Source organism: Phycomyces blakesleeanus, assembly GCF_001638985.1.
Source record: "Phycomyces blakesleeanus NRRL 1555(-) unplaced genomic scaffold PHYBLscaffold_20, whole genome shotgun sequence".
Taxonomy (NCBI): domain Eukaryota; kingdom Fungi; phylum Mucoromycota; class Mucoromycetes; order Mucorales; family Phycomycetaceae; genus Phycomyces; species Phycomyces blakesleeanus.
Genome location: NW_017265153.1, coordinates 685,616 through 699,009, shown reverse-complemented (window position 1 = coordinate 699,009; position 13,394 = coordinate 685,616). Strand labels below are relative to the sequence as shown.

The 13,394-nt window shown below is 36.2% G+C and overlaps 5 protein-coding genes across 5 annotated transcripts; 2 read left to right on the top strand and 3 right to left on the bottom strand.

The window, feature by feature from the left end:
• Positions 1–1,476: 1,476 nt before the first annotated feature.
• Positions 1,477–2,290, top strand: PHYBLDRAFT_73626 (hypothetical protein; the record flags this gene model as incomplete). The annotated part of the gene is made up of 4 exons (XM_018442893.1): positions 1,477–1,551; positions 1,616–1,767; positions 1,799–1,997; positions 2,189–2,290. The coding sequence occupies 4 exons, from the start codon at positions 1,477–1,479 to the stop codon at positions 2,288–2,290; spliced, it is 528 nt and encodes a 175-aa protein (XP_018287985.1).
• Positions 2,291–2,375: 85 nt separating this feature from the next.
• On the bottom strand, positions 2,376–3,657 carry PHYBLDRAFT_126793 (hypothetical protein). Its single transcript, XM_018429125.1, has 4 exons — positions 3,417–3,657; positions 3,075–3,300; positions 2,861–2,900; positions 2,376–2,763 (listed from the first exon to the last, which is right to left on the bottom strand). The coding sequence occupies exons 1-4, from the start codon at positions 3,503–3,505 to the stop codon at positions 2,432–2,434; spliced, it is 687 nt and encodes a 228-aa protein (XP_018287984.1). The 5' UTR covers positions 3,506–3,657; the 3' UTR covers positions 2,376–2,431.
• A 1,347-nt stretch (positions 3,658–5,004) lies between these two features.
• On the bottom strand, positions 5,005–6,419 carry PHYBLDRAFT_73624 (hypothetical protein; the record flags this gene model as incomplete). Its single annotated transcript, XM_018442892.1, has 4 exons — positions 5,005–5,215; positions 5,797–5,995; positions 6,168–6,230; positions 6,311–6,419. 4 exons carry the CDS (start codon positions 6,417–6,419, stop codon positions 5,005–5,007), a joined length of 582 nt encoding a protein of 193 aa, XP_018287983.1.
• A 3,383-nt stretch (positions 6,420–9,802) lies between these two features.
• On the top strand, positions 9,803–12,338 carry PHYBLDRAFT_188200 (hypothetical protein; the record flags this gene model as incomplete). Its single annotated transcript, XM_018439465.1, has 3 exons — positions 9,803–11,562; positions 11,762–11,784; positions 12,244–12,338. 3 exons carry the CDS (start codon positions 9,803–9,805, stop codon positions 12,336–12,338), a joined length of 1,878 nt encoding a protein of 625 aa, XP_018287982.1.
• Positions 12,339–12,557: 219 nt separating this feature from the next.
• PHYBLDRAFT_149117 (hypothetical protein) lies at positions 12,558–12,860 on the bottom strand (the record flags this gene model as incomplete). The annotated part of the gene is made up of 2 exons (XM_018432219.1): positions 12,558–12,595; positions 12,749–12,860. 2 exons carry the CDS (start codon positions 12,858–12,860, stop codon positions 12,558–12,560), a joined length of 150 nt encoding a protein of 49 aa, XP_018287981.1.
• Positions 12,861–13,394: the final 534 nt, after the last annotated feature.

Below are 13,394 nucleotides of genomic sequence, written 5' to 3'. Positions count from 1 at the left end.
CAAGTTCCCTTTCTTCGATTTTTTTTTCCTTTTTAAACTTTACAATTGGATACAGTATGCGCACAAAATTTTTATATGAAGATGGGCGCGGAAATGTTGTTGATGAGAAGGGTGGTCCTGAGCCTATGTACTATATTATTGATCAGAGGGAATTCATTGTTGAGATAATTGCAACCCATTCTGAGTATTTGAAAAATCTGGCCTCCAGTGAATCTTCTTTGACTTGTCCAATGCCAGCTGAAAAAGGCAAAAGATGAAGATACTCGTATGAAGGAAGCAGATACTAAACGGGATTATGTGCGATACACTATCCAAGACGAGGCTAGGTTTTTCGATCTGAAAATTGAGAAGTGTATGAGTGCATCAGCTGCGGAAAAGCAATTGGGTATACACATTCAAACATTACAAAGATGGGTGAAGCAGTATAGCATGTATCCTGACAGCATCTTTGATAGCTGCAACAAAGTAGGTCGTAAGTGTATTCTGACCGAAGAACATAAAAGAATCATTGCCAATTTCTTTGACACTAATCCTTCTGCTGCTGTTGTTGCAGTGGCTGAACATTTATTGAAACAATTCAATCATCTCAAAGTTTCACATAGTACTGTTTATAAATTTATGAGAAGTGAATACAATCTTTCATTGAAAAAAGCAGACTTCCATTCTATTGAAAGAAACAGTCCAGCAAAAATTGAGGAGCGGCACAACCGGGTTTGTAAATGGGAGAATACAGACATGAATTTCCTGACGAATTGCGTGTTTCTTGACGAGTCTGCCTTTGATATAAACATGAAACGCTCAAGAGCTTGGTCTACAAAAGGGACTCGTGTAATTGTTACCCGACCAACAATGAAAGCAAATACAACGTCTATATTGGGCGCTATCTGTGCTGAAGGTTTGATAACAGTTGGCGTTAAAAAACCAAGACCTGCCAAGAAGAAAAAAACTGATGGTTATATCAGTTCAGGAACTATAACAGGTCATTATATCAGTTTCGTAAAAGCAACTCTCGATGAAATGGACAAATATCCGCGTATGAAAGGGCATTATATAGTCATGGATATGGCACCCATTCACATTAGCGAAAACATAAAAAAGTATATTGAATATCGAGGATATAAATGTGTGTACCTCCCTACTTATTCTCCTGAGCTTAATCCAATAAAACAATTCTGGGCAGTGGGAAGGAGTAATGTTAAGCGCCATAGATTTTTGCAGGAAGACACCTTATCAAAAAGAATTACCGAAGCCTGCAAAGATGTGGAGAAAAGTCATTTCAGAGGCTTCGTTTCACATCCTTACGTGTTGGGATAAATTTCGAAATAGAGAGTCCATGTAATAGTCATAGGACGTTCCCAAAATCAATGCAGTGATACGAATCAGGTAATAGTTTATCAGGTAGGTTAAGCATATGTGTAAAAGAAAATCTCAAGAGTGTAATGATTTGACTGTTCTTTATTTTATTTTTTGTTCATAATGATGTTTGAATTTGTGTATGAATATGGTCGAGGCGACATAAAATATGACCAAGATGCGGCACCTTGGTTACAGGTGAAGATATGCAAGGAACAGTGACCGTATTGACGATGTTGACTCAATATAAGCATGTTAAAAGAAGAAACCAGATTTAAGGTGCTCTTCACGACCTCAGACCTTACAGCTTGACGTTCCACCAGACCACTCCCCCAAACCATTCCCAAAACAACTTTGGAGCTATATGTCACGCAAGATATTTTTGGAGTACTTGATCTCTAAAATGCCATCATAGTGTGTGCATTTTTTATATTCTCATTAAAAGTAACAGTGTGACTATGGCTGTTCAGTATGCTGCATATGGGACGTTATTTCCCATTTTACTTCCTGTCGAAGGTGCATTTTCACCTTCTACACGTACAAGATTTTTTAGCATTTCGGAAAGTGTGTGTTCCATAATTACTATATATATCATAACTCTTTGTATATGGTTTGGGGGGAGTGGTCTGGTAGAACGTCAAGTTGTAAGGTTTGAGGTCGTGAAGAGCACCATTCGACTCATTTTGTCACTAACAGGTATATATTCCAACGGTAAAGTCATGTGTGGTGATCCAGACACTCGGCTGTTGGATTTATCACATATAAGAACATATGCATAATGGGATAGCTTAGTAGCTATCGTCTTGTCAGCACATACTATATATAATTGATCAAGGGGCTTCTCAAGTACCCGCCAACATTTAGGACCTTGGCAGTGCTTGAGAAGCCCCTAACCAGTTTATTCCCACGTGTATTGGGGCGATCTTGTATCGTATAAAGCGTGTATTGGATGGTGATTTACTTTTATTGAATTGAAATAAAAAAATAAATAAATCTCCATTCAAATTGCTTTATTTGGATTAAACATTTAACAAGTTTTTATTTTATTATATTGTGTATATTATAATTATCAGTAAGATCAAGGCTTTGGGATATGAAGTGTTTTGCTGATCATTAATGTTCCACTGACAGCATAAAGTAATACAATAGGATGAAATCCCCAGCTCTTCCCAGCCAAGTTAACCAGTTGACCTGGTAGATCTTCAAGATACTGACCACTGTAGACCAAGTAGGCTAGAATGGCCACAATACTCAGTGAGGTGGGAATAGGTGTGCCCTCAAAGTAATTCACCTTGCCAGTAGCATCCTTTGGCATCATAGCAACCGTTGCGTTGTAGCGTGCCAGCCGAGATATTCCACAACACACAAAATAGGTCAAAACAACACTATCAAGATATGTCCTCATACCAACTACACCCAAAAAAACATAACAATTAATAAATAATCCACATACACATACTATATAATGTTCATTTATCCATCAATACTATTAACTAGATTAACCTACTTGCAAACGCTAGACTTGCAGGTGCGACACCAAATGAAATCTATAATTTAGAATCCCCACAAAGCAATTAATCAGTAAATCAGTAAACCAGTCAAGTCAAACCAATTCAAGTCATGCCAAGTAACTCCTTTGTGTATCTATAACGCACACACACACACACACACACTCTCTCTCTCTCTTTTAATTTTCATTTTTAATTTCCACATGTACTTACCAAGTCAGCCAAACTGTCTAGCTCCTGTCCCAACAGAGAAGCTCGGTTGCGTAACCGTGCAACTCTTCCATCCAGAAAATCAAACAACATACCACAAGGCATGGCTATCATCGAGATGTAGAGATCATTCACATCATTACTAATTAAGTAGCGCATTGTAGCAAATATAGATGTCACTCCACACACTCCATTTAACAATGTGATTACATCAGCAATGTAAAAGTTTCTGTAGAAATGAAGTCAGATAAATAAACAACCAAACAAACAACAGCAATCCCCCTTTTCCTCGCCTTTACACATATGCAGTTTAAAATGTTATATATATATATTCTTTCCCCTTACCGAGCTAATGAAAAGTGACCGTTGTCAGTCGCAATACGAGTCGGGTCATCGTCTTTAAGAATATCTTTGGAGCGGTTACGCAAAGACATTTGTATATTTCGAATATGTATAAAAAAATAAAAGTAAAGTAAGAGAAGAGAGGAAGGTGTAGTCAAAAGAAGCCAAAAAATCAAATAGTATAATTGCCTTGGAGGTTTTTATATACTACCTTATGATCTTAGCTTCATTCATACTCTCTTTCTCTGCCCTTTTTTTTTTAAAAAATAAAATAAAGTAAAAATTGCTGGTCTACTCTTTTTGATATAGTTTTGTATGATATCATTCATGCGTCATCCAAAATGAAGTATGTAGAAAAGCATATAATAAGTAATAAAAAAGCACTGTATATATTAAAGCTGTACGTAGAAAGTAAACTATTATTAAGAGTTAAATTGAATATGTTCTTTTCTTTTAGTAATATTATGATGCTGAAGATGATAATGTTGATATATACATTATATAATCGATGGACAAAAGTTCCTGCCATTTAGAATCCCGATTTTATAGAAAATGCTATTCACCAGCATACGAGGGAATTGTCGACGGAATTGACAAATATATCCACCCGGAATCGAATAAATTACTATGAAAAGTAATTTTTTCTTTCAATTCCCTCGTACGCTGGTGAATAGTATTATGCAAGTCTTCTAGAGCTCTAATTCTTACATATTCTCTTGTAAGATATAGTGTTTTTGCTTTGAGAGAAAGAGAGAGAAAAAAGGTATTACTTATAACAAAATACACAGACGGGATTCTGAATGGCAGGAGCTTTTGTTCTTTGATTGTACATGTAAAAATTTGATAATCGATAGTTTGTTGTTTTTGAATTGGAGTTTGCAAAATGAAGATCGCATTCTTTTTACAGTTCTGAAGCATCAGTCAATGCGTAATTGGATCAACACTACTCTGCTTATTTGAATAAGATGTCCTCAAGGTTCCAAAATATTATTAGAGGTGATTATTCCTTCTCTCTTATGACAATAATAGGGCCCAAAAATAAAATAAAATAAAACAAGAGACATATATGCATACACATATACAAAGAAGCCTTCGTAAGCCGACGATTGTTTTTATTATTCCTTACATCCTTTTTACATTTCACACCAAAATTACATTAAGAAACACACACACATTCGCCAGGAGAGATTAAAGAAATCTTGAACATTGCTCATTCGACGATTGGATGCATCATCAAAAGATGTGAAGAAACTAGGACAAATTGACCCAAATTTAAAGGCATTGAAATCAATGGAACTAAATTTTACCGATAACGATGTTCTTTATATGAATATGAAGGGAAATCAATTTAAGGGGGATATGGATACCACGAAAAATAGTTTGTCATAAGTTGATTATAAACTTTTTTTTAGATAGATATCAACTATCTTCGTGAAGACATATCTCTCTCTCTTTCTCTCTCTTTCTCTCATGTCCAAGTAACCAGATCAATGATGACAATTGAGTAGATGAATAATAGGATTTGTTAAGCTAGATCAAAAGCTAGAAAATGGTCAAGAACCGGCAGTAGAGTGATATGATCAGATGAGTCCTAATTTTTAGTAAACGAAAATGACTTTGATTCATTCATAATTTGTAAGTCTGAAGAACGTTTCCCAAAAAAAAATGACAGAGAAGCTTGGAAAATGCTCCATAATGGTGTGTGGATGTAGAGAGTTTCTGGGTTTGAGGACTTGGACCTCTCGCAACCCATAAAATCTCTGTTGACCAATATGTTTCTAGCAACTATTTTTCTAAGGACTCTAATTTCTGGTATGAAAAGATCGAATGATTAACATGATACCTATGTTCAAATTCTAAGAATATAGCATCAGCTGTCATACTGGCCCGTATACCATATGGTGAAAGAATTTTTTACAAGTAAGCCAATAGGGCTACTGCCTTTTCCAAAATTCTGATCTAAATCTAACCGATTATGTATGGAAGAACATAAAGTACTAGGTTACAAAGAAGAAAGACTATAGAACAATACTGAAGGTCCCATGCCTTATATTACAATATTTTGGTGCAAATGTATATGAATTTTGGTGCAAAACTTGTTTTGAGTATGCCTGGCAAAATTAAAGCTAAAAGTGTTGCTTGTAAAGAGAATATCAAATACTGAGTCCTTATTTTGTATATGTATATTTCTTGAGGTAGACATCGGTATTTCACAAAATTTGAGAAACAACATTGTTTTCGTTAAAAATAATTGAGAATGTAAACAAATCCACTTTTCTTTCTCAAAAATTTACCTATAGTCAGAATATCAGAGACTTCACAAAAGGAAGAGAAGTCAAGCAATCGTTGAAAAGCACCGTAAAAGCATGGAATGATTTCTTACTCGCATCTAATTACTCGTTCAAGGTTTTGGCTTGGCTTCTTGAGAACGTTTTTCTGGGTTAGATACTTGGTACCAATAACTAATATTTTATTATCTCCCAAATTTATCTTCTTAATATTTGGTTTGGCTACTGTCAAGGCATCGATACAAGCAATTGAGTGGATGTCAGAACTTATTGGTCTACTATATGATCCGGTCCCTAAGATACATAAAGTTACTGTAAACATATTAGCACACATCCGAGATTATCAAGTACATGTTCTTTGGCGAGTTACCAAACGACTTAGACTTTAACTTAAATTTTTGGATCAATTAAGATTTTTTTTATTAAAATGGTTCTCTTATTGATCGATTATCCCACTGCTACCTACCAAATTTCAGAAAATAACAAGACAGGGTCATGAGCTCATTTACTGCCATATCAACGTCTATTTCTTTTATTAATTCATACACCAATATATCCCTCTAAAAACCCCGCTGGATTGTTGTGTACGAGGTCACAAAAAAGCCATACCATCTGCATAGTCAAAATCAGGCTGAGATTTGATTAGAATCTTCGTCGAGTAATAAATGTCTTGCTTGATAAGAAAAGGACACATCAAAAGCTTATCAACTACCAGCATGAGCAAAAAGTATCTGATGGGCTGGTCAGGATATTTCTCACAGAGAAAAAGCTTCTAGCTGGCTACGATGCGTAATGAGGAAGTGACAATTGGTCAATCTGAGATACCTTCACCGACACACAACACAGAGATGCTTTCACAGCTTTGTAACCAGGATTAGTAGATTAGTCAGAATTATATGCGTTTCAGAAGAACTATATCTATAATGATGCCAAAGCAACAAGTTCGTCTACACTTTGTTCTTTTTAGTTAAACATCAAATGCAGTCTTTCATAGTCTTCTAAGATAATATTAAAACTAGGCTTCCTTTTTCTATTATTGTTATCTTTATAAATGATTCTAGATGTATAAGTCCAGATTACTCGGAGAACATGGCATAATTACACTTTGAGAATTGTTTGTGAAATAGAGATCTTTCTAATGTCTTAATTTTCAGACGTATCCTTAGCTAATTGGGACATAATAACACAGTTCCTGGTGTGTTCACTCGTGACGGTCAAGCCGGAAATATTGTAAGACCAATAATTCTTTTTTGGAGGTTTGCTGTGTAAAATGATGACTGGGAGGAATAATAATATAAATATTTCAACCTAGCTATTGCCAGGTACCCCCAAGATGTCATTTGATAAGTCATTACATTCTTTGAATAATTTAATGAATAGTTTCATTGTTATTTTGTATACGCTGGGGAGCGGGATCGAGTGCTTTTCATTGATTGTAAAAGCATAAAGGGATAAAAGTGGGATATTAAAAAGATGTCTTTTGTTTTGAACTGCAATAGCAAAGAAGCTCAAAACATTAAAATTGATATATACATTTTTTTTAAAAAAAGGAGGAAAAGCAGTGCTTGATTAAAATTCAACCTTAAAACAGCCCTTAAACCCCTGAAAGAGCTTATAAAAGTATCCTATAAAAATCTACCTTTTTACTATAATGTAAAACGATAGTTACTTATTAACACAAGTATTAGTGTGCGATTCTCGTAATAAATGCAGAGCTTATTATGTAAAGTTTACGTTTTATATAAAAGTACATGATTAGATGTATTTTTAATCGAAGCAATAGATAATTTATGGCGTTATACAAGATCATGGAAGAACATCTTGTGGACAATAGATTGATTATCGAGATGTTGTTTCACAAAACGAGTACACTGTTTAGGATAGGAATATATAATTCTGCGCTAATCTATTATAACAACTACCGTAAAACACTCCATTTTAAATTCATTTATCTTTACTTGGAAGCACCTGATACTATACGTGTATATAACAAAAGGATAAGATTGCAATATGCAAGAATTCTACAAAGTGAAGAACCTATGTATCTAATACACGTACGTACAGATTTATTTTGACAGTGAATCTAAACTGTCATAACATCCCCACCTTTAAAAAGAGTATCTTACTATTATAGGACGTATTACACCAGTCCTAGTAGGATTATGGCTTAGCTACCATGGTATCCATGTGCTATATACATATCTTAGATGACTGGTGGCATTTTAATGAAAATTTTAAATATTAAAAAAATGGATGATATCTAATGTAGGCTTATGGTCACATAAATAGTAATAAGTACTTTAAACAATCTAAAGCCAGTACAAGGAATATAATGGAAATCTGTATAAAATGCCTTTGTTATGTCTATTATTTATTTCATGCAGTTCATACATTTCATATACCTGTCTATTGCTATACTACATAATAGAGAGATCAGATAAATAAAAAGACGCATGACCCCCTAGTATATTCAATATACCTGTATATTTTGAGTCGACACAAGAACAATTCAAAACTAATATATCTATATATTTTTCGGTTAAAGGTTTCAATAGATGGGCCTTGCAACAGACCAAATTGGATCCAGAATAAAGCGGCTGGTTACAATTAGACCGTTATTTTCAGACAACTCAGTTGGACAAAGAACGTGCACTCTACTGTAATTAAGAAGCTTCATGCGGGTAATGGTTATATTTGTATAACAGGACCACAAAAGATAGGATAAGGAATATACTGAGTAAAATGTAAAAAGGTATCTCTTCACTATCCTACTTCTTTATGATGTGTCAACGTAAATCTACATACCTCAAACCCTGATTCCTACCTCTTTATTTTTCTTCGATATTTTGCTGCAAGTGCTGTGGGATCAAATAATCCGGAATTTTTATCCCTATCAGATCCGCGTATTGCCTTTTATATCCTAGATGTACAGATCAGCAACACAACATTCTGAATCGGTCTACCTGCAAAGATACTTGGTCAAATTTTATACGAAAAAGAAGGGTGTTTTGTAAATGTGAAGCAAACCTACAGAAAATAAACTTTTTCGGATCTATTAGCAAAAGATAATAATAATAATAATCTTTGGAGTGATTGTGAGATGAACACTTTGATTATCATTATCATTATTGGTATCATCTAAAGGCTTGCTATTCATTCAAAGGGGTTCACAATGTTGACATTCTTAGGTAGACCAAGTTAGTAAATATAGTCCGTTAATTTGTACACCACATATTAGGTACTGTGAATCACTCGTTGCCTTGAGGGGCACCCGTTTTATGTTGCTGTCTTCTCTTTTAACTATTTAACCGACATAGAAGTAAACCACAGACTATAGAAGAGAAACGAATGATAAGAAGAAGATAGAGAAAAAGACAGTGGACGTCCTGGGACCTGCACGCCCTGACCAAGACGTCCAGCATGCAGTGATTCATAGTCATGTAAAAATATGTAACGGTCTAGTAAAGCTTCTAATAACGAAAAGTACAAAATGTTTTTTCAATGGCGTTTATTGCGAGTTCACTCCTCACTTTGTCTGTATTGGTCTGACAAAGCTCTCAAATGTATTGTTGTACATTCTTCCATTTCCATAAGACCAATGCTGGCCAATTCTGATGGCTATAAATAAACATAATCAAACCAAAATATAAAGCCAATAAATAAGCCGTGGCCTCATCCTTTAACATAATCAAAAGGGAAGATAACTCTCACCTGTACTGTAGTGGTTTCACGTAATATTTTTATTTTACCTTATTTTATCTCGTTGTTTCTTTATTGTGGGGACCTGTGCCTGGGTACCGTGGCTGTTCAGATGGCATGTATTATCTGTAAATTAGACTCTCGGCTACCTTAACGGAAGTTTGAGATAGCGCCCTAGAAAGATTCATCAAACTGTTGCGATACGTTCACTCTCTTGCCGTGTACCATGACGTGTGATCCCCATTGGCGGAGTTCAGCATCCCCCCTTTCGATCAGATAAAAATTATTCCATTTTACAATACCCTGTATACCGTATCACAGACTTTACAGTTTATCAGATGATAAACAAATGCGCGGAGAGCAGATATTAACCCTCTTGTTCTTCTTCATTCCACATTAGCAATGCCTTGTCTTCTAGGAGGGAAAAGACTTACGGGTGTACTTCCACCAGACAAGCAACCACCCCCATACCCCTCATTAAGAACAAAAGATCCTTCAAAGTTGGTCGACATTGAGTCATGTATTGATGATCCCAGCCTGGCACCATTAGGCCACCATGTAGTTTCGCGAACCGGAGAACGCAAGCAAACCTCTGAAGAAAAGGGCCAGGTCAAAATACAAAAGAAGCAAACCAAAGAACTTCATAATGATGGTCTGTTGATGCTACGAAGGCGAGGCTTAGAAGCAGACGAACTGGCCCGACACCTTGACAGCCTTCTACCTCCATTAACTCCATCTCTACCCATCCAATCACGTTATCGCGATCTTATGGAACTCGATATATCACGAAATAAGTTAAAAACATTGCCAGTCAATATTGGCTTGCTTCATCAGCTAAAAATCCTTGACGTTTCATCCAATCTTTTATCCGAAATCCCGCCCGAATTATACCATCTCACACAACTAGAAGTCCTTGTCCTTTCTCAAAATAATCTTCACTCAATCTCAAGAGACATGCCGTTAGGTCTTCGAAATTTAATCACTCTTCGCATATCAGGCAATAAGATCACACGGATAACTAGCAGAATTAAATATTGGCGCAAGATGCGTCACCTCCAATTGGGATCTGTCTATGGAGGAAACTTGCTGTCCAGGGTACCCAATGAGATCGCGGAGATGCAATCACTTGAAGAATTAGATATCTCTCACAATCAGATTAAAGCACTGCCGAGTAACATGCAGATCAGCACCCTTGAGCACTTGAACGTATCTAGTAACCAGCTCGAAAGTCTTCCTCCATCTGTGGCAAAATGCTCAAAGCTGAAAACTCTAAATGTGTCTAAAAACCACCTCACTACCCTTCCAGCAGATTTAGTCGAATTATCTCATCTAGAGCTACTTGATCTCAGTGAGAATCTTTTGTGTATCATACCGGCCGATATCCTTGAGCGCATGCCGACTACACTTTTAATTACAGGAAACCCGATGACACGACCGGGTAACTGTAATCTGGCAGCAAGCACGGACGCATACGCCCGTATTCTTCAGCGCATGACTCAGCAGGGTGTTCCACGAATACCTACCCCATGCTGGAAAGAACGTGACCGTTGTGGACCAAAAGGAATGGGCTGTGAGAGCCCTTCTAGTTCAATGTCTTTGATCCAATCGCCACACAACCGAGAACAAGAAGACGAAGATGCCATCATTGACCGTGAACTGTCTTATCATGCCCAACAACTTAATGTCCACGGCTCACGACCTCTAACACCTCTCTCCCGACCTCATACCCCTCTTTCTCCCCCTCACACACCGCTAATTGAGTCATCCACAAGTCATCCCCAGCCTGTACTACCACCATCTCCAGAACTTTCTACCATTCGTCCTCCAATTACCCCTGCTGTCAACCTCATACACTCCTTGCGTGAGACTTGTTGTCGTGTTATCTTGCGCCAACAAATCCCATTCCCTCACAATGTCTTACCGAACCATATCGAAGAAGAATTGATGCACAAGGTTAGGTTATGCTCTGCGTGCCAAAGGTCGTTTGTAAATGAATGGATTACATCTGTTCAGGTAAAGAGCTACAAGGGACATCCTGCCGTTGTTCATCGAGTCCGCTTCTGCTCAACCAAATGCTGGCTTAGTTGCCTAGATTCTGAAAAGGAGAAGTCGGTATTGGTGTGTCGACCACTAGAGGGTGGAGATGAAGAAGAATCAGCTCTGTAGAGCCCTTTTTTTTGTTCCTTTTCTTATTCTTATGCTCTGGTGTTCCTTGTAGATATTTATCCTCCATTTTTTTTACTATAATTTCATAATCCCTTTTCACTTGTATATTATTTCTCCCCTTATACTTACAGCTAGATATTATTCTTGTTTGAACATTTTATTTTTACTACTTTTTATACATATATATATTATTAGGACTTTGTCAGAAAATAGTCATAGTATATTATTGAAACACCCCTTATACCGCATGTTCTATTCAATAGACTTGGTTTCACACAAATACTAAAGATGTTTCTTCTCTGTCCCTCTAATGCTTGTATTCTCTTTCTATTTGCGTTTGGCTATATGGTTATTTCTGCGGTATCATTTTGTGGCAATGCATTATGAGTTACCTTTTAACTAGCATAAAACCTAGCTGTAAAGCCATATTTATGAGGAAAAATTCGGGGTTTTACATATACACGGCACGACATACAACTGTTTATTAGCTTAATATTAATTTCATTTCGCGTAATATACCTCAAAGTTTGAATTTGATATGCATTACAAGCAATATCGAATATATAACAATTCAAATGCTATCACGCATAGGGGAGTTTTTTCTTATAAAAAAGAGGGGGAAGAGGGAGCTCAAATATAGTTGTGGTAATTGCTGCTTGTTTGCTTAATTTTATCAGATCTTTGGAAAGCAGTTAGACTTATGAGTCTTATATTTTTATTTCTTCAAAAGTATGCAGATCCATTAAGAGCATTTGCAGTGGTTCCATCTTAGAACACATTATATATCATGTATACTAGCCACACCGAAGATTGAATATTGGTCAAAAAGAGATGCCCAAGTTGTGGTTATTTTATAAAAAGAACATTTGAACTTTTAAACTTTTTAACTATCTGAAGTTTTCCTTTCTTTACTGGTCTGTAAATCCTGTAATACGCTTTGGCAGCGAGATGTGAATGCTGCAAAAAAAACAGTGACAATTGCTTTGTCAACTTAGAAAGGAGCCCATCGACCAGCCGTTTTCCAAAGATCTAATAAAAACAAGCAAACAAGCGGCAGTCAGCAGCAACAACAATCCAGTCCCTATATAGAGAGCAGTTCGTTTCTTTGAGGCATTTAGACACGTACAGGTAAAATGTCAGAATAAATATCTAAAACACTGTAACGGTTGTAGCAAGATTTACCAGAGACGGTGTGAGTGGTAGTTGGCGGCGCCTCCTCGGAGTGTGAAATTGGAGAAGAAAAGAGAATGAAGTGTAGACATGAGGAGCAAGAGGAAGAGTCATAGGAGGTCATATCAGAGGAAGTTTAGTGAAGAGGAATAAGGTATATATTTTTATTTGGTTAAAAACATTTTTCCCATTTTATTATTTTGACAGCTAACTCTTATACGCCTATTCAACTAAATATTATTCAACTCATCCTAACTATTGGAGTGCACATATATTGTCTCGAGAACATATCCTCTTGAAGTTTACTGTCCCTTGTTACCACGCTTCCATTGAGGATATAGAACCTGTGCTAGCTAGTAAACCGGACGTAAGGACTATTCAACTTGACCGTCTCTCCTCGCAATAGTATCGTAATCAGTTACATTGCTTCTTACAAGTACCCTACGTGTCACCATCAAGACAATCTGACTTGGTCCACAGCTATTTTCCTAAAATATCGTTTCACCTTCTCGTCTGAATATTTAGCGACTTGAGTTTTTATTTCCTTTCTTCTTAACTTTAATCATTATATATACTTACTTATTTGAATATGTTTACAAATATTATTTAAGAGATTTAAACATTTATCAAACCCTAATATTGGTTGAAAATCTATCAT